Source organism: Varanus komodoensis, unplaced genomic scaffold (genome assembly GCF_004798865.1).
Source record: "Varanus komodoensis strain SLA01 unplaced genomic scaffold, ASM479886v1 scaffold93, whole genome shotgun sequence".
Taxonomy (NCBI): domain Eukaryota; kingdom Metazoa; phylum Chordata; class Lepidosauria; order Squamata; family Varanidae; genus Varanus; species Varanus komodoensis.
Genome location: NW_025336635.1, coordinates 830,884 through 858,717, shown reverse-complemented (window position 1 = coordinate 858,717; position 27,834 = coordinate 830,884). Strand labels below are relative to the sequence as shown.

Below are 27,834 nucleotides of genomic sequence, written 5' to 3'. Positions count from 1 at the left end.
GTTCATAGATGTTGCAACCTACCATAACCATTTGCAAAGGGTAACCACTTCTGCTTTTTGAAGGTACTTAGTTCTGGGAAACTCTTTCTTTCCTGAATTACAGCGCTGGTAAGAGGACAAGATGACTAAACTGATACTTTAACTCCAGGAAGGCCACAACTAAGACTGGTGCCAGAACAGAGAGGTAAGAATATTCCTCTTATTGCTGAGGTTGGTTCAGACAAAGCCAACAATTTGTAATTTTGAAGAGTTGCCACTGAGATTAAATGAATGTTTGAAGCACCTAACTTTGGCTGGATTTCATTTCCAAAGATTGTTTGCTCGATTGTTCATTATCAGTTTCCTTCTCGTCTACTGACCTTTAGCTTGGCTGGACTGTCTAAGGTTCTAGCTTGTTATTAGTTATTCTGAAATCTCTTTGTAATGTGACAAGGGACTGCCTGTATAACGTTGGGAATTGAGTCAAGCGTTTTTTCTTTTTCTTCTTAGTCATGCTTCTGCCTTCCCACTGGAGAAAAATTTATATAAAGTGCTTTTCTCTACTGTTTGCCTGTGTTAGAATATGCAGGCTTCTGGGACTGTACAGGTCTCCACATCATGCAGAATCCTAAAAAGCTCTGTGTAACTTGGAAATCCACCATGCTTGCACTTTGTCTAACATCAGGCTACATTATCAGATATGGATGCTATCATACCTGTTCTTCCTCTTGACTTGACTATCAACTTAGCCCTGCCCAAATACTTTGGCTTATGTGAATTGTATGTCTGCTAATTGGGGTGGGGTTGGGGTGGGGGTGGGGTTGGGGTGGGGGTGGGGGGTCTAGAAGAGACCAGAATTGTGACAAGAAGCAGAGCAGACTCAAAGACATGTACTGTCTTCTGGAGGATACCATGTGAATCGCCCCTCAGGCTGGCCTCTTAGATGCTGAAGTGGGGAATACATCCTGGGTTCTCAGTCTGGCTTTCCAGGAGGGAGACCCAATCCAGACTTCCTGATCTCGTCAAACAAACCAGGGTGGAAAACCTGTGCTGATGCAATTTCCAGACAAGCTCATGGAAGGGTCTCCTGGAGCTAGCAAGTCTGAAAAACAGATTTTGTTTAAAGGAAAAAAGTTGTTTTCTTATAAAAACTAAATATAAAAAACTCCTATACCTATATTCTTTTAACAAAGCAAGAGAAAAGCCCTTGGCTTTTCATTTCATTCGTTTATTTTCCTCAGAGCAAAATTTGTGTAGATACAAATTGTGTATTCCACAGATGGACATGGATAGATTCTTTATGGTACTACAACAATTTCTCTTTTTGAAGGGATCTAATTTTTATCAAAATCACATGTTTTGAAATCCAGGCCTGCAAATAGGAAGTGGCCACTTACAGCAAGCAAACAGAAAACCTCACTGCCTTGAGAAATCTATGTGCCAGGAAGAGGACTGCGTGGTTTGCATTCTCTCTTTGGGTCTTACAGCTCAGTCCCAGGCCTATTACGCAAAAGTAAATCTCTCCAAATTCAGTGGGATTTAGGCTGCAACCCAATGCATGCTTAGCTGGAAGCAAGCCCCACTAAACTCACTGGGGCTTACTTCTGAGTAGACATGCCTGGGACTGCACTTTTTCTTGCTGGAGACAGGTTTAGAATTATAGCCAAAGAAGGAGGGAATACCTTCAGTGTTGGCAGAGCCCAGCTATGCTTCCTTTAGGGGAAGGAAGAAAATAGATCTGAAAAACAAATACCATTCCAGTTTCCTTCTGCTTTCATGGGTACGACAGTGACCATCCATGATTTGTTTCTCAAAAAGGAGTGAGAAGTTATGCTTAGGAGATATAGAATGCTGTGAGGGTCGACTATTCTAGGAAAACATTTCAGGGTTTTTGGTCTGGAAGGAAGGAAAATAGCAGGGTGTGTTTGGGAGAAGTTTATAAATTTTTTTATGGAGGAAGTAGATAGAAGAATATGTTGCCTCCCATCTCTCCTTTTGCCTGCACTTCTCGCTCATAAATTGAGTGTTGGGTTCTTCTAAATCCTGGTAGGCTAACTCAATTAGTGAGGAAATACCTCTGTTCCTATCAGCTGCAGAAAAACTGAAATAATGGTGCCCATGTGTTTCTGAAGGGGCCCACCTAAGCATCTAGTCCCACAGAGTCAAGTCCATGCAGACTGTAGTTGTCAAACCAGATTTCCTGAATGGTTCCTCCATCAGATATATTTGCATGTTTAAACAGACAGACCTGGCTGACCTGAATTGTCAAGAATTTGCTAGACTGACCTATCAATACAGCAATCAGTATTGTTTTTCATATTATTGTTACCGATATTTCTGATCGGTTTAGAACATTACATCATGCCCAAAGACACCAGGATGCTATTGCACTCACATTATCTGGAAACTCAACACCCTGTATTGGTGTATGTGACTAGCAGGTTATAAAAGTGGCTGTACATGGGCTGTGATTATGCAGTTGGCAGTGAGAGCCACCACCCGGGAGCATGCTGTCGAAAGTGAATGCAGGAGTCCTGGATGATCTTTCAATAACACTGTTGAGGTCCAAGGCGAAAGGGGGCTTTCCTGACTGAACCTGGTTATCTTTGTTGCGGCTGCCATGGAGGGTTTCCTGACACTAGAATCAAAATCAGACTGAACAATGAACAGAATGGTGGGAGATTCAGAGCAGGCAGATAGAGAATATCTTAAAACATGGGGCATAGTTACACTATGGAACTCACTGCCACAGGATGCTGTTGTGACCACTACCAACCCAGATGGCTTGAGAAGAGGGATTAGGTCTTTCAGGATGATGGGTGCATATTATTTCCAGCGTCGGAAGCAGCCCGGCTGCAGATTCCAGTCGCTGGGTTGGAAGGAAGGCAGGGCAACTTCTCAAAGCCACTGCCAGGGGCCCAGCCGTGCCCCTCTTTCAACCACCTGCCCTGTCCGAGCACCAGATCCCCCAAATTCTTCCATGAAAAGATCTCTAAAGTTTTTGTAAAACCATCCCAAGATGCTAGTAGTTGGCCGGGATATAAAAGCTTCAAATAAACAAACAAACAAACAAACGAAAGGGAGCCATTTTGGTTATGTGATGCCTTCCCTATGCAAAGCACATAACTTGTTAGATTCCCAAAGTGGTTTCTTCTGTTTTCTTTAGGGAAGGAAGAAGCAAGAGTGGCCTTTTGTATGAGGGCTGGCTCATCGGTCGTTTGGAGCTTTCTGTTGGCTGCCAGCATGATTTGCCGTGTTCTTGCCAGACGGCTTTCCCTGCAGCGTACTGAAGAGTAACCTCGCTGCCCATTTGTTTCAAGGCATTGTTCAGGTGCAGGGCTGGTTATACCCTTTAAAACCTTGAAAGCACGATCCGGTGCATATGTAGACTGCATGGATGCCTGGGGAAAGCCGGGCGTTGTAGGCTCTCTGGATCAGCATGCATAGGATTGCATCCTACACAGGCTAGGCTTGGGGCACCCAGAGGACTCTCCACACCTAGTTGAACCTGTATTAACTGGCATTAACATCCTCACGGGAGGCAGGGAACGAAACGGCCCCTTCGTTTAATGTGGTGCGAACAAGGCCAGGCCTTCTGGTGGCTCCTTCCCATTCTTTGAAATGGGGGCTGCTTTCCCAGTCTTTCTGTGGTGTTTAATGACTTGTGCAGAGCTGGGCTGCTGCTTCTCAAGGGGCGTTACCTGCAGCGATTTCTCTGCGTTTTCCCATAACTATATTGGAATAGCCACAGCAGCCTTAACGCAGTGCTAGGCGCTGCCTTGGCCATGTTGTGTTGATAGATGGGAGAAAATGTTCAAGGAAAGGAAGGGAAAGTTGCGGGGGGGGGCTTGGTGAGTTCCCCCCATTCCCTAAAACCATGCCTGGGGGGTCATGCAGCCTCAGAGTCCCTGCCACGGATAAGCCTGCAAGTCACACTGCTGCTGCTGGAGAGAACGGCTGTGGGAAGGGCTCCTACGGATGTCCCAGTGCACGGCATGGAGCTCTCCATGCGGGCGGGGGGCAGATCCTGCACCAGTCAGACTTTTCTGCCACTTAGAGGAGCCTTAAAGAGAGAAAATTCATTTTTGCTGTGTGCAGGCCACTCCTGTAAGTTTATATAAATAGCATGTATATTAGTACTTGGTTAGTACTTGGATGGGAGACCGCCTGGGAATACCGGGTGCTGTAGGCTTTTTTTTTCCAGATCCAAAAGGATCTGGACAGGCTATGGAAGTGGGTAGGAGACAACAGGATGGCATTCAATGTGGTTAAGTGCAAGGTCTTGCACTTGGGGCATAGGAATGGGTGTCATAAGTACAGGTTAGGTGACAAGTGGCTGGAGAGCAGCACTTGTGAAAGGGACCTCGGGGTGCTGGTTGACTGCAGGCTAAACATGATTCAGCCATGTGATGCGGTGGTCAAGAGGGAGAATGCCACCCGTGGTTACATAGCCAGAAGTGTGGCTTCTAGATCAAGAGAGGTATTACTACCACTCTATACGACTCTGGTGCGCCCACAACTGGAGTATTGTGCTCAGTTCTGACCCCCTCATTACAGAAAGGATATAGCCAGGTTGGAGTCAGTGCAGCGTAGGGCCACAAGGTTGGTGGCCAGTTTTCAGGGGATGTCATATGAGGCGAAACTGAGGGAACTGGGTTTCTTCAGTCTGGAGGAGACTCAGAGGGGAAATGTTGGCAACGTACAGGTATGTGAGGGGATGTCACACGGAGATGGGTAGAGCCCTGTTCTCCCCTGCAAAGGAAGGCAGGACACGCTCCAACGGAGCAAAGCTCAGGGAGCCAAGGTTCAATTTGGATGCCAGGAAGCACCTCCTGACAGCCAGGACCCCGAGGGTGTGGAATGGGCTTCCACGAGAGGTCGTTGAGGCTCCATCAATCTGGGTGTTCAAGAATAGGCTGGACGTGCACATGGTGGGCATGTCGTGAGCGGAGCCGGCTGGTGCCGGAGGTCAGACTAGATGGCCTGGGAGGCCCCTTCTGACTCGCGCTGTTTCTATGTTTCTATATGTACAAATTTACTGAATACCAATTATATATATATTAAGTTTGTAGAAGTTTAAATAAAGTTTTATAAATGGTTTATTCATAAAAATAATCTCTCTCTCTCTCTCTGGCATGGTTAGCATCTGTGCCATGGGAATTTCCTACCGTAAGGTGTGGCAGGATGGTGAGGGAGCCACTAGCGCTGCAGCATGTCGGGGCAGAGATGCCCAGGGAGCCCTCTCCTTCTCATTGCGTTTCCACCTCTCTCTCTCCTTTCCTCAGGATCCCGCGGGGCTGGAGGAAGAATCACTGAAGTCCAGGGAGGAGGAGAGGCAGGAAGGGAAGATGGGCCGGTCCCTCGGCGTCCTGATGCTTGGCCTGGCTTCGGCATGCCTGCTCTGGGAGGGTAAGGCTTGGCGGAGGGGGCGGCAGTCACATCCTGTGCGAACAGCACTGTCCGTTCTGGGGATTCCCGGGATTTTCCGGCCATGAGCAGGGAGGCAACCTGGATGCTGCCCTCTGCCTGGATGATCAGCGTCCTTCCCTCTTCCCCCTTGCAGGTGCACAATGCCTGTTACGGAATTACTGGCTGACGGCCCCTCCTGCTGTCTCCGTGCCGCTGGGACTCTGTGTCATCATCCCCTGCAATTTCACCTATGAACAAAGGCATGCGGACAGAGATGCCCCTTTGTATGGCTATTGGTTTGAAGCAGAAAGTGTTTACACAGGGGCTCCGGTGGCCACCAACAATCCAAGGAAAACAGTTCAAAGCTACACGAGGAATCGCTTTACTCTCTCGGAACATCTGGACCAAGGTGACTGTTCGCTCACCATCAAGAATGCCAGGAAAACTGATCGAAAGCAGTACATTTTCAGAGTGGAGAGAGAGCCTCGTGCAAAATTCACTTACAGTTTTTATGCCGTGCCCTATGTGAATGTAACAGGTGAGCGCTTGTGGGGCTGCCTGCTCTCTGCCCAAGCCCCGGATTTCGGGCGGGATACGCCACGCACAGCAATAAAACACGAATGAGCCACGACTGTGAGGCAGGATCAGGCAGGCACCCCGCTCTCTGCATGTGACCCACGGGGTGCCGCAGGCAGAGGAGCCCCCGGGTGCCACGCGGTGCTCTGGGGAAAGCTTCTCCCACCTCCTTGCCTCTGATCCTGGTGCCTTTGCAAAGCCAACGGAAAGGTGTCCAGACTCTTTTGCGCTGGGCCTCCCTCCTTGCCCCGAGGGGCCTCCCGGATTCCTTCGAGCCCACGTGTTCGGGGCTGCCCTCCACCCGGTCCCCCGGCTCCGCTCGCACACTCAGGGTCTTCACGTCTGCGTGCGGCTGGAGATGAGGCCGAGGTGGTGCACACACCGGAGGGCGGTGCGGGGGGAGCTGAGTGCCCCGCCTGAGGGATTTCGGCAGAGTCAGGGCGAGCACAGCACCCTCCGCACCCAGATTCTGCAGGCACCCACGCTTGGCCGGCCCTTCCTTCTGCATGGTAGGCCGGCCGGCCTCCTTCAGCAGCAGAGAGGGGCTGCTGCCAGCAGAGCTGCATCCCCAGAACTGGCTGCAGAGGGGCAACAGGCAACCCACGGCTGGAGACCATCTTGGCCGAGGGCCACCGTGGCCGGGTGTGTCCCTCTCCCCCATGCTATGATTTCCAGGGATGCCCTGGGTTAACCTTTGCCAACGCAGGTCAACAGAGGCATGGGATCTCCACAGACTGGAGCATGTGAGCTCCTCGTGAGCATCCCCTGCCCCCGGGCAGACCTGAGCTCTGCAGATGCTTTCAGCATTTGCCCCAAAAGGACCCCCCCCCCACAAGTGAAAAGTTGGTGTGCTGGTTCTTGCCCGAGCGAGGGCGCCCTGGAGCTGCCCAAATCCTGGCCCCGATTCCCCCACTCCTGCTCGAGAGTTGGGACAGTCTGCTGGGGGCACCACCCCATTGAGGGGTGCCCAAGTGCCCCTGGCAGCAGTGCCGGTCTGGGGCAGCTCCCAGCCAAGCTGCCTGCCTGCCACTCTGGCCAGGGGGCTTGCTGGCGGGGGGGGGGGGGTCTGCATTCAGACAACATGACAGGCGGGGTGGCAGGGAGGAATGCCAGGAGAGACCACCCACAGTCCTCGTCCCGCTTCTGCTCTGGCTGGGACCTTCTCTGCTCCCTCTGCCAGAACAAGCGGGACTGCAAGAGGGATGGACTGCAAGCTGGGCAGGGGGAAAGGGGCCAGGAAAAGGCCAGGGGGCCAAGCAGGGGAGGGGCCACTGCACTGAGCAGCCAAATGACAGAAGGTCCACAAAACCGGCAGAGGAGGCCACATGAACCGGGGAAAGGCGTTTCAGGAGGAGACGGTGCGATCGCGCATTAGGCATCGCCTGGCAATGTTAAAGCTGCATGCAAGAAATCACTCGCAAAGAGCCACAGGCAAACTCTCCGATGTGCCAGATGGAAAACGAGGCGTGTGACCAGGCCTGGGTGGGCCCTTCAGTGCAAGATGATGGCCCTTGCCGGACTTCCCCGCGTGCAAAACGATGCTGCTTGGCATGACTGGAGGTGCACTTTCGCGACCCTCCGGTTCGCTGCACGCGGGTCGATCTCAGTGCACGCAGCTTCACTGTGGAGCCGTCCAATCAGTCTGACCATCAGAGGCAGCTGAGGGTTGCTGGTTGGGTCCGGGACGGCCTGCAGGAGGCGCTGTTGGGCCACTGCCCCTCGCACCAGGTGGCGCTGGAGGCTCTGGGAGGGCCTGGTTTGCAAGCTGGCACTTCTGCTATCCGTGCAGATGATCCCTCTGCGAAACCCGGTCTAGAGGTTTCCAAGGGGCGAGTCAGGAGCCCCGGCTGGGCCATATGAAGAGGGTCGCGCTGGAGGCCGCACTGTCTGATTGCTGTGGCCCTTTGCTGTTTGGGCTGCTGGAGAGATTTTTCAGGGGTAGGCAGAGTCCGTACCCAGAAGACAGAGGGAGACCGCAGGCAGATATGCTTAGCAAAGGAAGAAATTCGGAGTGGCTCCGTATTGCAGGGTGGAGCTGAGGATCAATCTAAGGGTCTTGATACAGATTTCCTCACACTTTGAACAGACTCACTGAAATGAGTGGAACTTAGATCCAGCATTCTATTTTTCTCTGCATACTTCAACCTCAGGCCAGGTGGGGGAAGGCCCCTAAGCTACGCTCCTAGCAGCTTGCTCAGAAGCTTTAGGGGCAGGGATGGAGATCTCAATGGACACGTTATTCTGTCCCAGGATAGAAAGGCCAGCCTGGTGCTTCGAATTTGTCTGAGACGAAGTGCAGCAGGTGGGCAGCTGTACATTGACTCCCTTGCTCTCTTCCTAGAACTGGGAAAGCCAGAAATACGGATTCCAAGAGAGCTTCGGGCAGGCCAGCCGGTAAATATCACGTGCACAGCCCCAGCAAGTTGTCCTCCGATGTCCCCAAACATGACCTGGGAAGGCATCTCTGAAGCATCCACCTCTGGGATCTCTGCCATGCTGCCAAGTCCAAGTGGCTCCGACGTTTATAGGACTGTGTTCAACTTCAGACCGTCAGTGGCAGACCATGGCAAGCTTCTCACGTGCAGCGTCAGCTACGGGAAGGGGCCCAGGGCAGTGCAAACGGCACACACCTTCATGCTGGATGTCCACTGTGAGTGACTCTTTATCTCCGTTCCCCCACAATTACTTCTGGGGACACCCTGCTTGCATAGCCCCACTCGCATGGGTCAACCGTGAGTGGAACGAACTGGAAAGCAGGAGAACGTTAGCTTGGCACTGTTCAGGGTCACCGTGAGGCTTGGCAGTCGTTCTCTTGCTCAGAGGTGGGTTCCCCGTTTGGATGCCATCCCTGGGCCCCAGAGGAACTCCTCTGCCCATGATGTTGTGGTCAGATGGAGGCCTTCGGAGGCACCGTGGGGCACTGTGCTCGAAGCCCTTGCCCTCACGAACTGGGAATTCCTGGGTGGAATGTGGCCTGGTGCAGTCCAGGCTCTGCTTCCCCAGTTTGCCGTTCCGGCTTCGCTGCTCCTGTGCCCTCCTTATGGGCAAACAGGACCTGGCCCCTGCCTGGAAGCAGCTTGCCTGCCTCGGATGCCCAAGCTGCAGCAGAGGGCGAAGGCACTTAGCCAAGCGGGCCCCTGAGCTGCCGGAAAGGGCTGGCTTGGCAGAGCCTCTGCCACCTCAGGATGCCCCGCTGCTCCTTCCCCGGCTCTGCAGAGCTGCTGCTGGGGGAAGCAGAGTCCCAGGCACGGCGGCCTTTCCCCCTCGGCTCCAGCACAGCAAGGCTCGTGCAGGGGGGAGCACAGGAAATGGCAGCCGAGCAGCAGCGGAGGGTCCAAAGGAGGTGGCGGTGGGAGGAGGGAAAGCGGTGGCACGGGAGAGGAGTGTCGAGGGTGGCCCTGTGCAGGCAAGAAGGGGAGGGAGAGATGCCGGGATGAGGCTCCCCACCACCACCCTGCTGCTGAATCCGACCGGAGGGGATTGCTGACCCACAGGGCTTGCTCTTGTCTTGCAGACCCGCCCCAGACGCCCCAGTTCAGCGGGGAACTCATACGCGCGAACAGAAGTAAGTTTCCACTGCACTTGCACAGCCGCGGGATTGCGCCTTCTTGCCCCACAGCTTCTGGAAGCAGAGGGCGAGAAACACCAGGGAAGCCCGCAGGCTCTTCCAGGCGAAGGTGGCCAGGAAAGACCACGCGGCCCGGCAGAGCGGCAAGTCCGGGAGGTGGCGGAGAAAGCAACCTCCCGTGCTGGGCGCGGAAACGGAGCCCTGGGGGCTCGGCTGCTGCTTCCCTTCGGACCTTCCCGCACAAGGCGCTTTCCGTGCGCCCCCGGCTCCTCGCTCGCCTGGATCCGGGCTTGGCCGGGCAAAGGCAGCGTGCCGCCCCCGCGCACGCGTAGTTCTGCCGCCCCGCAGAGCCCCCTGGCGCTTGGGAAACGCGGCCCGTAGGCAGGCAGAGGAAGAAAGACCCGGGGGTGAAGGGGGCGATCCCAACCGCCGGACGGACGGCGCGCAGCACGGCCGCTGGGGAAGGGGCGCCCGGGAGCCGCCTGATCGCGGAGCGTCGTGGCGGAGCCGCCCGTGCCTCCGTGGAGACAGCGAGGGCCGAACCTGACCTCCATCCTGCTGTCGGTAGCCGGCAGGCCAGCAGTCGCGTTCTTGCCCTGGAGGGCGAATCAGCCTTAATGATCGGCAGACCGCGATCACAGCGATCCCGCGGGGTTTGGGATCGCGCAGGCCAAAGGCTGAAGCGAGCGTCGCTTCCTTGCTTTGTCTTAAATCGGGCTAAGTTGTCCTGGGCTGGGGAAGTGCAGCAGCTCGTCCTGGGAGCGGAGAACTGGCGCAGCGCCTCACCATCTCTTTGCAATCTTGCAGGTTTGCAGAACTTTTCCGGTGTGACCCAGATTAGGGCACAGAGGGGTGACTCTGTGGTGCTACGGTGTGAGGTGAAGGGCAACCCCGTGCCCAGCGTGACTTGGGTGAGGGGCCCACAGCCCCCCCAGACACTCCAGCTGGTCTCCTCAGAGAACGAACTGAAGCTTTCCAGCCTGACACAGCAGCACGAGGGCAAATATGAATGCCGGGCCCAGAACAGCGAAGGCTTCAGCAATGCAACCTTCCTGCTCTCCATGAAATGTAAGTGAGGCGCTGCTGGGGTCCCTTCCGTGGGCATTGCCAAGCCAAGCCAACTGTCAGGAGGTGCTTCCAGATAAAGGGGGCTTGCGGCTCAGAGCCAGGAGGCCCTGGGCAGCATGTCCATCTTGTTTTTCTTTAACGGATTTTCTGTGGTAAGAAAATGATGGAAGACAAGACAAGATGGAAGAAGCAGAGGGAAAGCACAGGAGGGCTATAAGCATATGATGTGCACATCTGGACCGCCTACAAAATTCATGAATGAGGCGGGTGTAAGTGCCTCTCTTGGAAGCCCTCAGAGATTGGAAGGCTTTCAGCGAAACTGAACAGTGGGAGATTCCGAAGCCATAAAGGAAGAGCTTCTTCCCAGGGCACAGTGTGAAGCCGTAAATTCACTACCACACGATGTGGCAACAAGCACCAGTGTGAAAAGGCAATTAGGGAAATTCACGAAGGAGAAGGTGGTCAGTGTCCGCTTGCCATGTATGCGACCTCCAGTACGAGAGGCAGCTGATGTCTGAATTCCAGTTGCTGAGGAGCGACAGAAAGGTTGACCGCTCCTGCGCCCCTGCTTCTTGGCCACTGAGGCCAACCAGGCCCTGTGCGGGGTGGTTGGTCCGCTTCACTATGGTTCTTCTCACATTAATAGCAGAACTTATCCTTGAATGTCACAATGCAAGGAAGTAACCGAACATGTTCTAGAATCCTTGCTACAATGGGGCATTTGTGGAGTTCACAACTATGGGGAATATGGGGAGGGGGTGGCCTGGTACATTCCTGCAAAGGATATCAGGTTTCACCTTGACACCCCCCCCCCCGGTTACATGGAAGACATTATTGGGATTCGTGCCTTCGAGTTCTTCAAGCAACGGGACCATGCTTTACCAGTCTACCCATGGCATCATTTGCTCTGGTGGAGTTCCCAGCTTAGAAGTCTTGTAATAATATTTTTAAATTGATTGACAGAAAAGAGTGGGGGGAATGTCACTAGGTAAATTTGAATGTGTACACTGCGATGCATGACTATGAAGTGAGTGTGCAGACACACTTTCTAAAAATTATACTTAAACTTCAGCAAAGCAAACCAGGTACCCGTGTGTGTGTCCATTCCCAAGTGGTGCTTGCATGCAAACTGCTTAAATGTTGAACGGAGCGGTTGATCCTCAGCGCATTGCATTTCTAGGTGCTGAGTGTTTTCCCTTCTAGTGTTGCAGTATCAGGCTTTTAGCTTTCAAATGGCTTGAGCAGCACATTAACTTCCAGGAAGCTGGTAGGCGAGAAAAGAGGGCTACAATCCAGGGAGGGAAAGGCATCGGCACCGGGCATCCTCGGGGCACCGTAGGGAGACCAGCACCATGGCAGGGGGCTTTGCAAAGCTTTCTGGCCCAGTGCAGGGGTGCTTGTCCTGACTCCCATTTACACTTCCCACAATTATCAGCAGTGACTCTGCAGGAAGCCCCCCATGAACGATTAAAATGCTCCTGCTCTGTATCCTGCTGCCGGCAGCAGCCCTGCCACCCCAGAGCAGCCCACCAGGATCCACTGATAGGGAAGCCCAGCAGAAGGAGCTTCACCCAGCAGTCCCCTCAAAACGGCCCTGACTCCCAGCCTGAAGGCAGCTGGGAAGCAAAGTGGAGTTCATGGTCCTCACCACACCGATGTGCCTGAGCGCCACCTTGTGGCCGTGTGCATACATTGAGCAGAAGGAGGCCGAACAAAGCAGAGCCTCTGGGATCTGTGCAGAACAGCCCTTGGGGAAGCTGTAGACCAGGGGTCCTCAGACCTTTTAAACAGGGGGCAGTTCACTGACCCTCAGACTGTTGGGGCGGGCAGACAATAGTTTGAAAAAAATATGAACGAATTCCTATGCACACTGCACATATCTTATGTGTAGGGGGAAAAACAGGAAAAAACAATACAATTTTTAAAATGAAGAACAATTTTAATCAACATAAACTTATTAGTATTTCAGTGGGAAGTATGGACTCGGGTTGCAGGACTTAGTGACTATTCAGTGAGTTTCTCTCTTTTTTTAAACCTCTGTTTTGTCTTTTTTTTAATTAAAAAAGCTCTGCTTGCTTGGGCTGCCGCAGAAGCCCAGGATGACGCCACGCTGCGCGCCGACAGGGAGCGCACGACACGGGGGGAGCCCTGTGGGTGTGCCACCTTGGTGGAGGCCTCCCCGGCTCCTTGCCACTGCCCCGCTTGCGAGCTGGAGGAAGGGCTCCTCGCAGGCCCTCGCCTGGCTCCGGGAAGGGGAGCGGGAGGCCTGAGAGGCGAGCGTGGGGCAGCTCCCCCAGCCGGGGGAGGGCCGTGAGGAGGGAGGTGATGGTTGCTTTCCACGGGCCAAGGCAAGGGGAGGCGAGGGATGGGGCCACGGGGCCAAGCGGGCGCCTCCTGCCTCTCCCTGCCGTGGGGGAAGAAGCCTGGTGGCCGCTCTTTGGGGGCGGCTTGCCCTGAAAAGGCTGTGGTGGAGGCGCAGGATCCGCAGCCCCGCTCCCACTCTGCCTCGGCCTGTCTGCCCCCAGGTTCAGCAAGGTGGCGGCGGCTTGGCCTGCAGCCCAGGGACATGGCTCATATAGTTAAAAATACATTTAAAAAGTTATATTTTCTTACCTTCTATCTTTTTTTAGTGTCTTTGTCTCACTCTCTCTCCTCCCACTGCCCTCCTCTCTTCTGTATTCCCACTCTGTATTCAGAGCCAACTCATGCATGCAATGGGGGAAGAGCTGGCACATGCGCAGTTGAAGGGAGCCGTTACAGTTTGGTGCATGAGCCGGCTCTCTGCTAGTCTCTGAAACTGAAAGACTTTCAGAGAATGCCTGTGCCGGCTCAGAGCTTTTGCACTCATTCAGAGATCATTTTCATCCGAAAGAGTCCAAAACCTCTGAGGCGGGCCGAGTAAATGACCTTGGCGGGCCGTAGCTGGCCTGCGGGCCGTAGTTTGAGGACCCCTGCTGTAGAACAAGTGTGGTGTAAGGAGAGTGTCTGAGAATGAGAGACGGGTTCAAGCCCACATTCAGCTGTGGGGTGTTCTGCAAACCCCACCCTTTTCCTCCTTCATCCTTTCTCTCCCCCTCCCCTTTTGCTCTCTCTTCCTCTCTCCATTTCGCTCCCTCCCTTTTGGGATGCCCCTTAAGTTTGGATTCTCTCTGGCTTCACCCTCCTGAGATGCAGGAGCAGGTCTTGGGCTCTGTCCTGTAGCTGTAGCGGCCCCTCAGCTCAGGCTGGGCAGCTGTTGCTCTGCTCCGTGCAGTCTCCTCTTACTCCCTCGCCCCTCTGGACAGGACCTCCTTGGTCTCCCTGTGCAGTCCCTGCTTAGAATCTGCAATCTCCCCATTTTGATCTCCCCAGAGAAGAGCTCTCAGCCCTCTAGGCAGCTTCAGGGGGCAAACGGGCGCGTACTCCAGCCGGCTAACCAAACGGAGTCACACGAAGCCAAGACAAAGGAAGAGAGGGAGGCTCCAGGTCCCCTAAATCTGATGCCATATGCAAAATGGACGCAGCCTGCAAAATTGTGCCACATAGGAGCTGTTTTGCTTTCAAGCTATAGAGAGCCCAGAGGAGATGGGATGTGGTTGGACTGGGTGAATGAGGAGCAGAATCCGTGCCAGGCCCTGGCAGGATTGGCTAGAGTGCTCACTCAGGACGGGCAGAAAGACGGGCCCTCTGTCCTGCATCGCCAAGAAAAGGGTCACACTTTCACATACAAGTTAATGTACAGAGGCAGCCAGGGATCATTAGCATTGGGCAGGACAGTCCTTCAACAAGAGCATAGTCCTTTGGCAGCCCGCGGACAGAGGACTGAGCTCTGCAGAAAGAGCACACAGTCACTCTAGACCCTGCTCTACATAGGTAGAAAACTAGATTTCTGCACATTTTAATGTGCTCTCACACCAAATAGACTCAAGTAGTGCCAGAATGCCTCCGATTTCTGTTTGCACATCTGCTGCCTCTTGGCCTGGGTGTTGCAACTTGAGATAACAGGGGCTAGAACTTCTGAATGGCCTGCTCATTCATGTGGATGCAGAGCAGGCAAGCAAGCTGTTTATTACATACACATCATCAGTAACCTTGGGTGAGAATTCCACTCCTGGATTTAATATACTGAGTACAGATATTACAGGGCATGAGCTGGCAACTCCTGACACTGTTCCCTTCTCTTTGACCCCTTTCCAGATAGCCCCAGGCCCTGCAATCAGGAGATGCCCCACTGCTGGAGTCATGGCACTGGGTTCCAGTGCAATTGCTCCCTCTGCGCCTCTCCTTCGCCCAAGATTAAGTGGCAGGTGGATGGGGAAACCCTGGAGGGGAACACCACCAAAGGGCCACTGGAGGTCACTACCTGGACTAAGGAGGAAGTAGCCACCAGCACCCTGCACTTCACAGGGCTCTGGAATGGAAAGCAGCGCATTACCTGCCTTGGATCCAACCTGAAGGGAGAGCTTCCCGTTATGTTCTTCCTGTTTAGGTCAGGTATGTCTCTGGAATGCAGGTCAGTCCTGTGTCGTATGTTATTCATTTCATCCATGTATAGACCATGTGGTTCTGTCGAGGAGTGTATCTCAAAGTGCTTGAAAACGTCCACATTTCTAATGCAGGGCACCCAGAACTGAAACATCAAAAGGCAGAACATCTCAGTGAAGAATTAGAAATATTGACAGATAAACATTCTAAATTAAAACCGGAGAACTAATGGTCAACCAGCTGTTGTTCTCCAGGTCCCTCTGTGTGGTCATCCCACACAGACTGGCCATATCGTAGGGTTGCCAGCCAAACAGAAAATGACCCAGCCTAGCCTCCTCCTCAGTCTTTAATTTCTCTTTCTCTGTTTCTCTCTCTCTCTCTCTCTCTCTCTCTCTCTCTCTCTCTCTCTCTCTCTCTCTCTCTCTCTCTCAGCAAGTCAGAAGGGATCAGAAATCAGCAGATGAGGCTTTTCACAGCATGCTGCAGCCTCCAGGTGAAGCAGCTGTTGAAGGGCACCAGGGCCGCGTCTTGCTGAAAGGCCGACCACCCTGAGCTCAGCAAACCTGCCCTGGCTCTTGATGCAGCTGCTTTGCTTCATTCTCTCTCCTTCCTTCTTCTCCTGCTTCTGTTAACCTCCTCTCTGAACTTTGGCTGTTCCTTGGATATAGGTTCTGTTTTCTATGACAAGAACATGTTGAGATGGAGGTACAGCAGCTGGCTCAGAGTCTCGTCAGCAGCAGAGAATGGGGCAGGCGCTAGTCTTAAGGCAGTGGGCTGGAAGATTTGTTTTTATGCACTGCGGATATTTGGAGCCAACTACACATATCCATACACTGGTCTTTACTTCTTTTACAGTTTTTTGTAAAGCAAATTAGATCGACTGGGGGAAGGGGCTGCTGAGTAATGGGATCAGAACAGGCATGGAAAAGGGGAATAGCCCTTTCTTCACTCCACTGGAAATTTAAAGGAATTTCTTCTCCTGTAACTAGTATTGTATTTGCTTTTTTGAGTCCCCCATACCACCCACGGGGGATAGCCTTCTGATGCAAGTAATAGCATCAAAGATGGAAATTTTCTCAGGATGGAAGCGGGGGGGGGAGCACTAAATCTTCCTCTATGCCTCTTCTGACCCCATTATCAGCCCTCATGTGTAGGTGCAATTTGCATTTTAGAAGAGAAAGGAAAAGCAGTGTTAACTGATACATTCTGGCCCTTAGTGAACAGCCAACTCTGCCCTTTCCCGAAATGGTACTTTTCAGATGTGCTTGGTTCCAGTTTCCAGTGGGGACCTTGGGTTGCTGAAAGCTGTGATCTAAGACATCTCGGGAGCACCAAGCTGGGGTGGGGCTGATGCGCTGAAGATGCGGTCCCATGCAACTTTAGACAGAGGGAAGTCATGCAGCTTCCAGGAGTCTCCACCTGGCTTGCTCTGAAGCACTGGATCGTGCCTTTCGTCTGGCTGGAAGTCAGGTGACTTTGGGAGAGGCTGATCTCCCAGTCCTCCTGCAAGGGGTCTTTTAGTTGGAGATGTCAGCTGAAGGACGCCAAACCCTTTGCTTCCAAAGCACGTGCTTTTAGCAATTGCTTTAGCTCATCTGAGTCGCAGTGGCTCCAGCCTAGCTCCTCCTATTCAGAGAAGACAGTCAGAGCATGGAAGGATGCGCAACATTAGTCACATCGATGTGCTCTCATGTGCTCCTGATCCCTCAGTTGAAGGAGTCGGTGGGCCTTTCCAGAGCATAACTTTTAAGTGGCAAAATTCCAGAGCAAAAGCCTTATGAAAAGTCACAGGTCTGCTCTAGTGCAGTTCTACTACAGCACCATCTTGTGCTTGGTTAATGGAATATACAGAAAAGCGGAGAAATACAAGTTACTGGGAAGAATATGCTACAGAACAAATATATTTTTCCTCCTGGAATGAAATTATAGAAGTAGCTCAGTGTATCAATAGATTGAACCACTTATGTAGATATTTCTTCAAACATTGACCAGTGGTGGCTCTAATTATTTACTCGTTTGCATGTTTGTTCCACTTCTGTGCCTCCCCATAGCCCAAAACTTCTCTGGACAGCTTACAAATGCTGGGAAGAGCATATAATACAGTTGATAAAAAATTAATAAAGCTGATAAAATAGATAGAACAATAAAATAATAGATAAAACCATCTGATGATGAAATGTAAATCCCGCACATGATAAATACAAGTGATAAATTAACAAGCCAGAAATTAAATAAATAATCTATAAAAAAATTATAAATTAAATAAATTAAATTAACCAAAAGCTTTTTTGAACAAAAACGTTTTCAGCTGGTGTCTTAAAGAAAGCAGAGCTGGAGCCAGCTGTATGTCCCTAGGGAGTCCCTGTTGCAATCAGGATGGCTAGATACAAAATGGACTCTGCATCTTAATGCACCTGCGAGGGTGGCAGCGTCTTTGCACTTATCGAATGACGCAGGAGCCCTGTCTTCTTGTGCATCTGGTCACCCTTGCTGTGACTCTAAGCAGTGGTTTACCTTTCCCCAGATGCATTCCAGAGGTGATGCAGGGAAGACACTCTACAGATGTTCAGAGGCACCCATTTCTTTGCTTATATTCTGTTATGCCCCTGAAAGCAACTTTTGATGGCTTATCCTTGGGGAAAATTAAGACAGGGCAGCGCTGTGTCTTTGTGTGCTTTAGAAAGTGATTTTTACAATCCTTTCCCCCATTCCTTAAAGAGCTTTCAGCATCTGGTCAGAAGGCAAGTCTGAGTGAGATTTTATTATATATATCCACGTTAATAACTTTAATTTGAGAAATAAATGATGGCTTTTAGAATAATTTAGTGCTGAACTGTTAGACGTTTATTATTTTCTTCTAATGGCTTATAAAAAGCGAATAGCACTGGTAATTCCATGTATTTATTTTTAATTGTAGAGATAATATTTTTGATTTTTGAATATCTTAGCAATGATTTTAGGTGCTATGTTAATGAGGAATAGCACTGCCAATTGTGGCACATTTCCTGCTCTATAGACCACTGGAGAATGTGCCGGATGTGTTGTCTAAAATGACAGCAATTTGGGATCAGGAGAACTAGTATGATATAGTGACAGAGTCTTTAATCCTGTACCCATTTATCTGGGAGTAGGCCTCATTTAACTCAGTGGGACTTGCTTCTGAGAAAACATTGCATTCTAGGTGTTTGAGAGGTGAGCTCTGAAACCCTGTTTCAAATTTAATGTCACCTTGCTTAGTAGCTTTGGGCCAGCCATGATCTTTCTGCCTCGGTCTTTCCATTGGAAATCGTTTTACTGCGCTCGTTTGTGCTCTCATAGCACATTCAGATGCACGTGACCCGATTAGTAAGGATCTGGAAGCAAGTTCCCGAGGAATGATGGCAAAATCTCTGCATGTTTAGCTGGCAGAAGAGAAAATTAGGGGGAAACATGGTAGTTGTCTTCAGATCTCTCAAGAGCAGTCATGCAGAAGAGAAGACAGCGGATTCATTCTCCATCATTCTAGAAGGCAGGCCTAGAACCAACCAGAGATCCTGGGGGATCCAGGCCAAGCTAGAACCCCATCCCACTGAGCAAGAAGAATGGAGGCTACATTGTAGCTCACACTTGCAGGTACTAGGAAAATTAGGAAGAGAAATCAGAGTAGATTTATCCTTATGAGCTCTGCTAGAGCCAATCAGTAGCGGTCCAGAACAAAGTTCTGAATGATGGCTTGTTAGCCTGGGCCTTTCTCTAGAATAAAACCAGGGAGCTTGTGCTGTTAAACCAGGATTTGCTTCTGGGACAGGCTTCCCTGCATCTGCCCTCTCCCAAGAATGACCTTCCCTGCAGTTAGTTGTGCACAGGCAAGAGGAAGAGATGAAGCACAAAAACAATCAGGGATGCTAATCTAGAGGACCAGTGCTGCTGGCCAAGGACAGGACAAACCTACAGCCTCTGAAGAGGCGAAGGAGTCCCCTCTCAGAGGCCACAGTCGCTGCTGTAACCATGAAAGGGGATCCAGGAATTGGATCCCTCCCCTTGTAGCCAGGCAGAAAGAACCGCCCCAGTTCTGGCCTTGCACCTTTGAGCAAATGGGGGAAAACTGCAGGGAACTGCAGATTTTAGCTATGCAGAGGAAACCTCCTAATGGAGAGAGCTGCTCACTAGAGGAACAGGCCTGGCCAGGAGGTGGTGGGCTCCCCTTTGTTGGGGGAATTCAGGCAGAGGCTACCCGGCTATCTGTTAGGGAGACTTTTATGCTGCTTGTACTACCATTTCTTTGCTTTTAGGGATCTATGTGGCACTTAAGCACCACCCTTTGCCCCAGAGGGTCCCAGGAGGCACACATGATCTTTCTTCTTTCCGTTCTATCCTTACAAGAACCCTGTGAGGTAGGCTTGGCTGAGAGGCAGTGACTGGCCCAAGAGTCCCAGGGAGCTTCATGGCAGTGTGGACTAGAACCTGGGTGTCCCAACTCTCCTTTCAGCACTAACCACTATGCCACAGAAGCATTGAGAAGTGGGGGTGAGGTCGGCCTAGGTGGCTTCCAAGGTGGCTTCCAACTCTAAAATCCTTTGGTTCAGTGTCCAACAAGCCCTCACTACCATTTCAGCCTTGACTTCCTGCTGCCCTTCTAATTTTTCTCCCTGAGTCCCCCATCTCCTGAAATACAACCCTCTGTAAGTACCTCCAAGGCTGCCACAAAGAGGAAGGTCAAGATCTCTTCATGCTGATGCCAGAGTGGAGGACATGGAATAATCAATTCAAGTTGCAACAGCCCAGATTCAGGCTGGACATCAGGAAAAGCTTCCTCACTGCCGGAGCAATACAGCAGTGGGACCAGCTGCCTGGAGAGGTGGTGGGCTCTCCCACACTGGAGATATTTAAAAAGAACCTGGACAGCCACCTGAGTGGGAGGTGTAACTTGATGTCCTGCAATAGCAGGGGCTGGACCTGAGGGCCTTCCTGGCCCCTTCCAACTCTACTATTCCATGATTTTATGAAACTGTTTTACAAATAGGAGTGTTCTTAGGAGACTGGTACCTTAAAAACAAACAGAGAGAGAAAGAGTGAAAGAAAGAGAGCCTTTATTTATGTAGTTATTAGATTTATGTCCCACCATCTTTCTTTTAAAGAACGAAAAGCAGCTTGCATCATTCTCCTCCTCCTGATCTCTATCTTATCCCCACAACAACAGCCCTGTGAGGTAGGTTGGGCTGGGAGTCTGTGACTGGCCCAAAGTCACCCAGTTGATGCCGTGGCTGAGTGGGGACTAGAACCCGGATCGCTCGAGTCCCAGTCGTGCGCCTTTAACCACCACCCGACACCAGCTCATGGGAAGCAGCACACACCCTGTTTTGTCGTTCCGTCCCTGAGACCGTCCCTGCAATGAACTTGGGCGCTCACCCCAGGCAGAGCAGAGCACGTGCTCTTTGAGCATGGGTGGAGCTGAGCGGGGGACTGCTCTGCTCCTCTGAACTCCGCCTGTTCTTCTTCGAAACAGTGGAAGACCCCAGCCCCTGGCGCCTGTGGCTGGTTAGCGGAGTGATTGGGGCCATCATCACGCTTGCGCTCACCGTGCTCATCATCGCCGTCATCGTGACGTCCAAAAGGTAAGCCACCGTGTCCGCTTGGCAGTGGCAGGCCTGCTTGAGGGTGCTGCGGGCGAGGGTGGGGGCTGTGGGGCCCGCTCCTGGCTTGGAGAGAATGGCAGTCTCCACTGCACCCCACGCTGGCACCTTGGGAGGGTTGCCACAGGCACCGGCGGCCGGTTTGCACACCCTGGTGGACGTGGGGATGAGCACACGGGGCAAGTCCATGATTGGTGAGCTGGAAAGGCCCGTAGGGTGCGGCAGAAGTCGGTGGCCGGGCATCTCGTCAAACTACACCATCATTGCTGCTGCAGAAGCTCTTACAGACCAGCGCTGGCCATTTCACACGCTCTTCCCAGACACTCGTCTTGTCCCAGGGGACGGCTCAGACACGGCATGGCCGCCTGGAAGGTGCCATCTAAGAAATGCACCTGTTGCTGGTAAACTGCTCTTTCCCCATAACATTTCTTAGAAGAGCTCTATGAGGGCGTGTGCCAGGGCTGCTGAGTTTTCCAGTGGGCTGATTTTGCGGGCGGGCTGGTACCCTCTGAGAACGGACCTCGTGTGCCGGTGCTGCTCGCGGGAGCAGCAGGTTGCATTTTGCACCCACCAGCCCTGTGCGCTGCGCACTCCCGTGCAGGCAAGCCCTCTTTCTCGTGTGGCAAGAGTGCCGGGCGCATCAGCAGCGCTCTGCGCTTTCCCAGCCCTTCCCCACCTGGTGTCCTCCGTGTGTGTTGGGCCACCACTCCCACCTCCTCCAGCCAGCATGATGGGAACTGCACTCCAACTCATATGGACAGCAGCACATTGAGAAATGTTTCTATTTCCTATTAAGATGAGAATTGCTTTTAAACGTTCGTTCTCCCTCTCATTCTCTCTAACATACACACACTTTTGGGAAATATTATCTACAATATGTCTCTCTTTTAGATGTGCTTTACAAGCTTTAACACATGTCCTGTTAAAGATAACCTGCTCCTTTTGTGCCGTTTTGCAAAATGTAGCTGTTGCTAATGCATCCCCCTCCCTCTGTTTGCCTCTGCCTCTTTCTTTTTAATTCCAATTTAAAAAAATCTTTATGAATGCCCCCTCATATGAGCTTTATTAGTTTCCCATATAGTTAGTTTATCTTTCTCAGGAGCATTATTAAGTCTGAAAAATCCCCTTAGTTCATCAGTACAAACCTCATTGTCTGAAAATAAGAAATTATTTAATTTCCTAGGGCAAAGTTGTGCTTATTTATAATTGATCACATTAAATATGTTGTGTTGCAAACCATTTATACTGAGGCACCTATTAGGCAGTCTGCAGAAGAAAGATTTCATAAGCAGGGGAAAGAACAGGCATATGGATCTTCCTAAACTGCAGTCAATTTAGCTGTGTGTTTCGCCCTGGCTGGCAATGGCTCTGGCTACGGGTCTTGCCAAGCCGGCCTCCTCCAAGGTTCTTTTAAACTGCAGTGGTGGAGAAGCTAAGCGCTTAAATCTGGTTCTCTTGTCCTGATTCAGCCCCCTGGGGCTTCCAAGATGACCCACCCCATTAGCCAATCTTGGAGGCTGCCTGTCTTTTTTTCCATACCCTAAAAGGCTGATTTTATTGCCCCCCCTTTCGCTTTTGACCCTGCCACTAGTGGAACGCAGCCTCCCAGAGGTTCTCTGGAACTGAATCCAGCCCTCAGGCTGAAGGAGGTTCCCTTCCCTGGGTTAGAGACTGGACCAAAGACTGAACTTTCCCCCTGCAGGGCCTGAGTTCTGTTGTTAAGACTTGCTTTTCCTTATTCCCAGATTCTTCCTTAATTTCTTAGGAACAGTGATTACAAGCTTCTGATCTTGAAGCATCACATAACTCAAGAACACTGTATGCTCTTATGGAGGCCAATAAAACATCACCCGTACTTTAAAAAAACCTGTTCATGACTTAGTGTGCACACAGAACTATTAGTTTATCTAATATTTCACCATTCTCTGTTCCTTACATACTTGGAAATCCATTCAAAGTTCAAGTATGTCCAGTTTTTTCAATACAAAGTGCTTGACATAATGGGGACCGGAACATGCAAAACCGTCCTTTCTTCTTCTTAATGTGCAATGCACTTTAACACCTTAGGTTTAAATTGGTGTGTTTCCAGATCTCCTAACAAGTTGTTATTCTCCTTGGATTCCTTTTGAAAAAAATGTGGTGTTTCCCATTATTCAGCCCAGGAACATCCGGCTCCTCCCTTGGCCCACACATGTGCGTGCAGACGCACCGGCCGCCTGGGGAAAGAAGTCGTGGTGTCATCGGTTCCCCCGCCCCATGGGGGTCTGCTGATTTGCCCCCTCACCCTGCAGCACATGGGCGGCCATGTTATCCAGACTTGGTAAAAAGCGTGGCGGGAGTCACTTCCCAAGCACCCCAGCACCCATGGCTTTTGTCGGCTCCTTGGTGGTCTGGAAGCCACCCCCCCCCCGCACCACGGATCTCGTTAGGCTCTGTGCACTGCACAGATTGGGCCAATGGGCGAATTGAGCAGCTCACGACTGGCCTGCGCGGGGTGGGGAAGGGCAGCCGCTGTAGCGCCTCTCCGGGGGATTCTGCAGGCCCCGTCACTGCACGGTGAGCTGCAGGGGGGCCCCTTTGCCCAACATTTCTGCCCAGCCCCCATCATTTGGTCAAAGAGCATAAAGCAGCTAATGTCCCTTCACTGAGCTGAGGTGGGGGAGCAGAACAGGGGCATGGGAGGGGCACGCAAGGCATGATGGGATGGGATGCATGTTCTCAGCATGATGGGATGGCACTGGAGGTTGGGCTCATGCTGCAGGCAGGGTGAAAGGCGGGAGACGGCAGAGTTGTGCAGTACCCAGAAAGGTATAAATTACTTCTTAGTATCAATGTTACGGCCACGACACAGATGTGGCATCTTGTTTGTGGCATCTTGTTTATCTCAGTAATACTGACCTTTCTGGCTGCACCGAGATGCGGATCTTCATTATGAACCGTGGTTCCACTAATTGATGGAAAGCATGGGTCCCATCTGTTTTTAAAGACATCAATCCATTGGTGTCTTGTCAGAACCTTAAAAAGATTATCCTCATTTATACACTTATTTTCTCATCAATTTGTCGATTTGTTAATGATGTTATCCTCGCCACCACTCCCCTTCCCCTCAAATTGGTGTCAGGTATTAGCAGATGGCCTGTACCATTTACTATCAGTTTAGGATTGTACCATATGAATGTTATGTATGTATGTATTTTCTATACTGGCCATAAACTTAAAACAGCTATCGGAGCAGTTCATTTTTGCTTGCCTAGCATGGCTGCGTCTTTGGATTTGTGATTCTAAAACCAGACCATTATAACATGAAGTACTGTATGTTTATATAAATATACATTTTTAGTTCTAAAGGCATTTCTTGGCAGTGCTATTCCTTGATAAGCCTTCCTGTTCATTTCTGCTATTCAGCTAAGCCTCTTCCCTCATCGCAGCTTCATTAAAATTGTCCTCCCATTCCCTTGGAGGGGCCATGTGGGTGTGGGGGGACATTGGCTCAGGCAACTAAAACGAATGCCCGACTAACAGAGGGTTTTGATCATCTCCTGGGGAAATGATGAGTGTCTGGAAAGGCCCTCATAACAAGGGAAGAAGCGGGTGTTTCTTAGAGACTAGACTACAGCCCGCCCGTCCTTGGACAGCCAAGCTCCAAATCGAGTTTTGATGACATCACTCAGAATTTAACTACTGAAACTGTCAGCCCTTAGGATCAGCAGTCCCATCATGGTCAGGATCTGGCCAATCTGCACCCATTCATAAAAACTGAGAAGAGAAATCTTATGAATGGAGTGGAGATGGTTTGTGCTTAGCTATGTTTTTTTTAAAATGACATTTATTTGCAGGTGCCGGAAAGGCAGAAAATCAGTGACTGGCTCCTCATCTTACACAGAACAACCAACTGCTGACCAAAGCGAGCATCTCCCACCTCCCAAGGTTTGTCCTTTATCTCTCCCCACTGCTGCTTCTGGTCAATCCCTGCCAGGACTTCAGAGGCATGAAGGCAAAATGGTGGGCCTTGGGTGGACTTCTGGACTTCCTGCTGGGCCTGGAGTACCCGTTTCCCTTCAATTCCCCCCATGCCCCCTGGCTCAGTGCCGGGGTGATGGCCACAGTTTTAAAAGGGGAATAACAGACTTCATGAGGAATATGGAGTCCCGATCAATCGTTTGAGTATGAATCAAAGGATCCAGCCTTTGGTTGATCATAATGAATCACTACCGAACCTTCGTGTATAGAGGCAGTATAGAGACCTTGGAGACAAACATCCAAGGAAGGTTCTTGTGACCTTCCTGAAGCACCTGGTCGGACACCATTATAAACAGAGACCTGGTCTGGATTGAGTTGGAGACTTGGTCTGTTCTAGTAGGAACTCCACTTACATTCCTGTAAAATTTTAAAGAGTAGGGCTGCGATCAGGTACTCAGGTATACAGGTGAAATCTGAAGAAGAGGGTTTTCTGTGCACAGCATTGCAGCTCTAAAAAAACCTCAAAAGGGAACTTTAAAAACAAAATTAATTATGAAATCCTAAAGTCAAGTTGCCAAATTTTACCAACTATTATGCTTATATGAAAATTAATTTTAGCTCAAAAATGCGATGCTTACTTCTTGAGGTTGCCAGATTATATTGTTTGGGGTGCTGAATTTGGTTTAGCTCAGTCCATAATGCTGGGTCTGTTTGTTCTTAAGAATTCGAGTCCTCTTCATGGTTAGACTGTAAAATGAGAGAAATTCTACTTTTTCTTTCCAATGCTGACTTTCTGCTCCCTCATAGGATTCTCACATCATGGGAGGTAATGAAGTTCTGGAAATGCCAGAAAAGACAAATGAAGCCATTTACAGCTGCCCAGACGATCCCAGAGAACTGCATTATGCATCTCTTCAGTTTAATATACTGAAAACAATACCAGAGTCCCTTTCAGAAGAACCCCAAACAGAATACGCTGAAATCAAGGTCTCCTAGTCGACAAGTAGCAGCAGCTCTGGGTTTTTGAGTTGTCCTTGGAAAGACGCCCTCAATGCACCTCAGGTGAACGGTCAGGTTGCAGGGGCGGCTCCGGGGTTTGTGCCAGTGGACTCCTGCTGAGATGTGGGTCCTCAGCAGGGGCCCAGCTATGTCTCCCCTTAAAGCTAGGCCTGTCTACAGGGAAATGGAGGCGGCAAATTTAGGATGATTCATGGCTCTACCCGGCCAAGTGCATTGCTTCTGATCTGCTGCAGGTGCTGAGACAAAGCTTCTTCCTTAGCCCTCCTCTTTTCTTCTGTACCTGCTCTGGGGGCATGTTCTCTCCAGGACTGGGAGCCACGCTATCTAGGGTGGCCTAACTGTGCATCATCCTCTTTAGCTTGACCTGCAACTACTGGATGCGCGTGCATGCAGGTGTGTCTGCCAGGCACAGCTCTCAGTGGTGGCATGGGTGCATAGGTGTGGCATGCAGGAGGCCCCGGGTTCATTCCTGAACCCTCCAGCTAAAGGGTCTGCAGGGCAGGGCGGCCAGGTATTCCTGCCTGAGGTCAGGAGACACCTCCCCTGTCAGAACAATCACTGCTGGAATGAGGGGCCAAGCAGCCGTGGCTGCTGGGGGCAATTTCCTGCACACAGTTTGCAGAAAACTGTTTGTTGCCTGCCATGCAAAAGACGCTCCCACCTTCTGCCTTTTGTTTCCTCCCTCCCTTCTTCTGGTTAAAGGTTCCAGGACAAGCCAGAGCAGTCCGTGAGGCATCTTTCCCCCAGAGCACTTTTTCCCAGGCATCCTTCCTTGTCTAGCTCCTGCCTCTCCAACCCAAGAAAGGCTCACAATTGGAAGCCTTGCAGTAGGTAGGACCCCCGAGAGGCTTCTCAGAAATAGGGCTGTGATGCTCACATTTTGCCGGTGACTGAGATCTCATGGCACATGCCTGGTGGGGTTATTTGTTGCGACTGCCCAGGTGCCTGCAGGCAGTAGGAATCCCCTTTGCGGTAGCCACAGCTGTTGCGGGCCAGTGAATGTCGGACGTTTTGCATCACCGCCTGTCTGCTGAGAGACAGGGAGTGGGCAAGACCACAGCGTGCTTTGAAGGAACCGTGTGTCCAGGTTCTCTGCTCCGAGCAGACAGAAAATGCTCTGCCTGGACGGACAAAGCTCAGCGCGTATCTCTTGGTCTTGCACCGGCAATCGACTCAGCCCAGGTTCCTCTGCAAGGAGTTTGGGAGAAAAGATAGGATAACCTACATACACACCCAGGAGAAGTTCCTTCCTGAACGGATCCAGCGCCCAGCACTTAGAGAGCATCGAAATGTGCAGTGAAGACTGTGATATGCTAGTTTTGGGTTTTCAGGATGCAATTGTATCAATTGTGTCCTCAAACCTTGTAAGCCCCCGAACCTGGAAGTTTACAAGCACCCAATGTGGAGCTGGAGGAACAATGGGGGTGCTCCCACTCTGCATTTTTGCCAGACGCTGTTTGCAGCCGAGGCACTGTGGAAAGGGGAGCGGGGAACCCAGACTGCTGTCTGGGTGCCTCATATCTTGACAGGCCCACTCTCCTCCCCCCAGAACACCCCCTTTGCCCCTCTTGGAGGTCAGTGTCCCAGCCCTTCAGAGGCAGCTGGTGTGGTTCCGTCTGCATCCGTCACTGGGTGTATTTGTGCGAATCGGAGCATTAGTTTCAAGTTCCGAGGTTGGGCCTCTGTCTCCAGGTTCTGCCCTGGGAATCTGAATTCTCCCATTTCACCCGTCCCAAGAACATAGGATTGCTTTCCCCCATTCCCAGTGGCCTTCTGTAAATTTGGGCTTCTTCCCCATCTTGGCTGTATCATTGCCATGTTTTCTTTGTAAAGGTCTATCTATTTTTATCTTGTAAATTGCAACTGTGTATTGTTCATCATGATTTGTAACCAAAAAAGCAGCAACTGGTGATTGGGAAAAACAATTGGGACTGGAAGAGTTTAAACGAATAAAGAAATACTAAATATCCAAAGCACTTTGGGAGGAAGACGGGGCAAGGGAACTGGAGGGGAGGCATATATTCTACAGACTACCTGTCAGCTCCCAGGGGGCTGTTTCTGTGACGATGCACCTTGTCTGGCGATTCCGATGAGTCGGTTCTCGCTCGCAAGCCTGGCACAAGCCCCTTGCTGTGCAAACCAGCGCTTTGCCTCCTCTGCAAATAATCTGTGGAGCCA

The 27,834-nt window shown here is 51.1% G+C and overlaps 1 protein-coding gene across 3 annotated transcripts; it reads left to right on the top strand.

The window, feature by feature from the left end:
• The first annotated feature begins 120 nt into the window (after positions 1-120).
• On the top strand, positions 121-27,834 carry LOC123017459 (sialic acid-binding Ig-like lectin 12). Of its 3 annotated transcripts, XM_044418808.1 has the most exons (11): positions 133-184; positions 3,146-3,310; positions 5,265-5,388; positions 5,543-5,926; positions 8,306-8,614; positions 9,479-9,529; positions 10,340-10,600; positions 14,777-15,073; positions 20,550-20,658; positions 24,513-24,603; positions 25,444-27,834. In XM_044418808.1, exons 3-11 carry the CDS (start codon positions 5,328-5,330, stop codon positions 25,630-25,632), a joined length of 1,752 nt encoding a protein of 583 aa, XP_044274743.1. In that variant the 5' UTR covers positions 133-184; positions 3,146-3,310; positions 5,265-5,327; the 3' UTR covers positions 25,633-27,834. The 3 variants fall into 3 exon arrangements, with proteins under 3 accessions (XP_044274744.1, XP_044274743.1, XP_044274745.1); XM_044418809.1 differs by lacking the exon at positions 3,146-3,310 and having other exon boundaries at positions 121-184; XM_044418810.1 differs by lacking the exon at positions 14,777-15,073.

Excerpts from the sequence above, each read along its gene's own strand:
- LOC123017459 (XM_044418809.1), top strand. The coding sequence starts at position 5,328 with ATGGGCCGGTCCCTCGGCGTCCTGATGCTTGGCCTGGCTTCGGCATGC. Across the intron at positions 9,530-10,339 it reads ACTCATACGCGCGAACAGAA|GTTTGCAGAACTTTTCCGGT; the intron begins GTAAGTTTCCAC and ends GCAATCTTGCAG. Across the intron at positions 15,074-20,549 it reads GTTCTTCCTGTTTAGGTCAG|TGGAAGACCCCAGCCCCTGG; the intron begins GTATGTCTCTGG and ends TCTTCGAAACAG.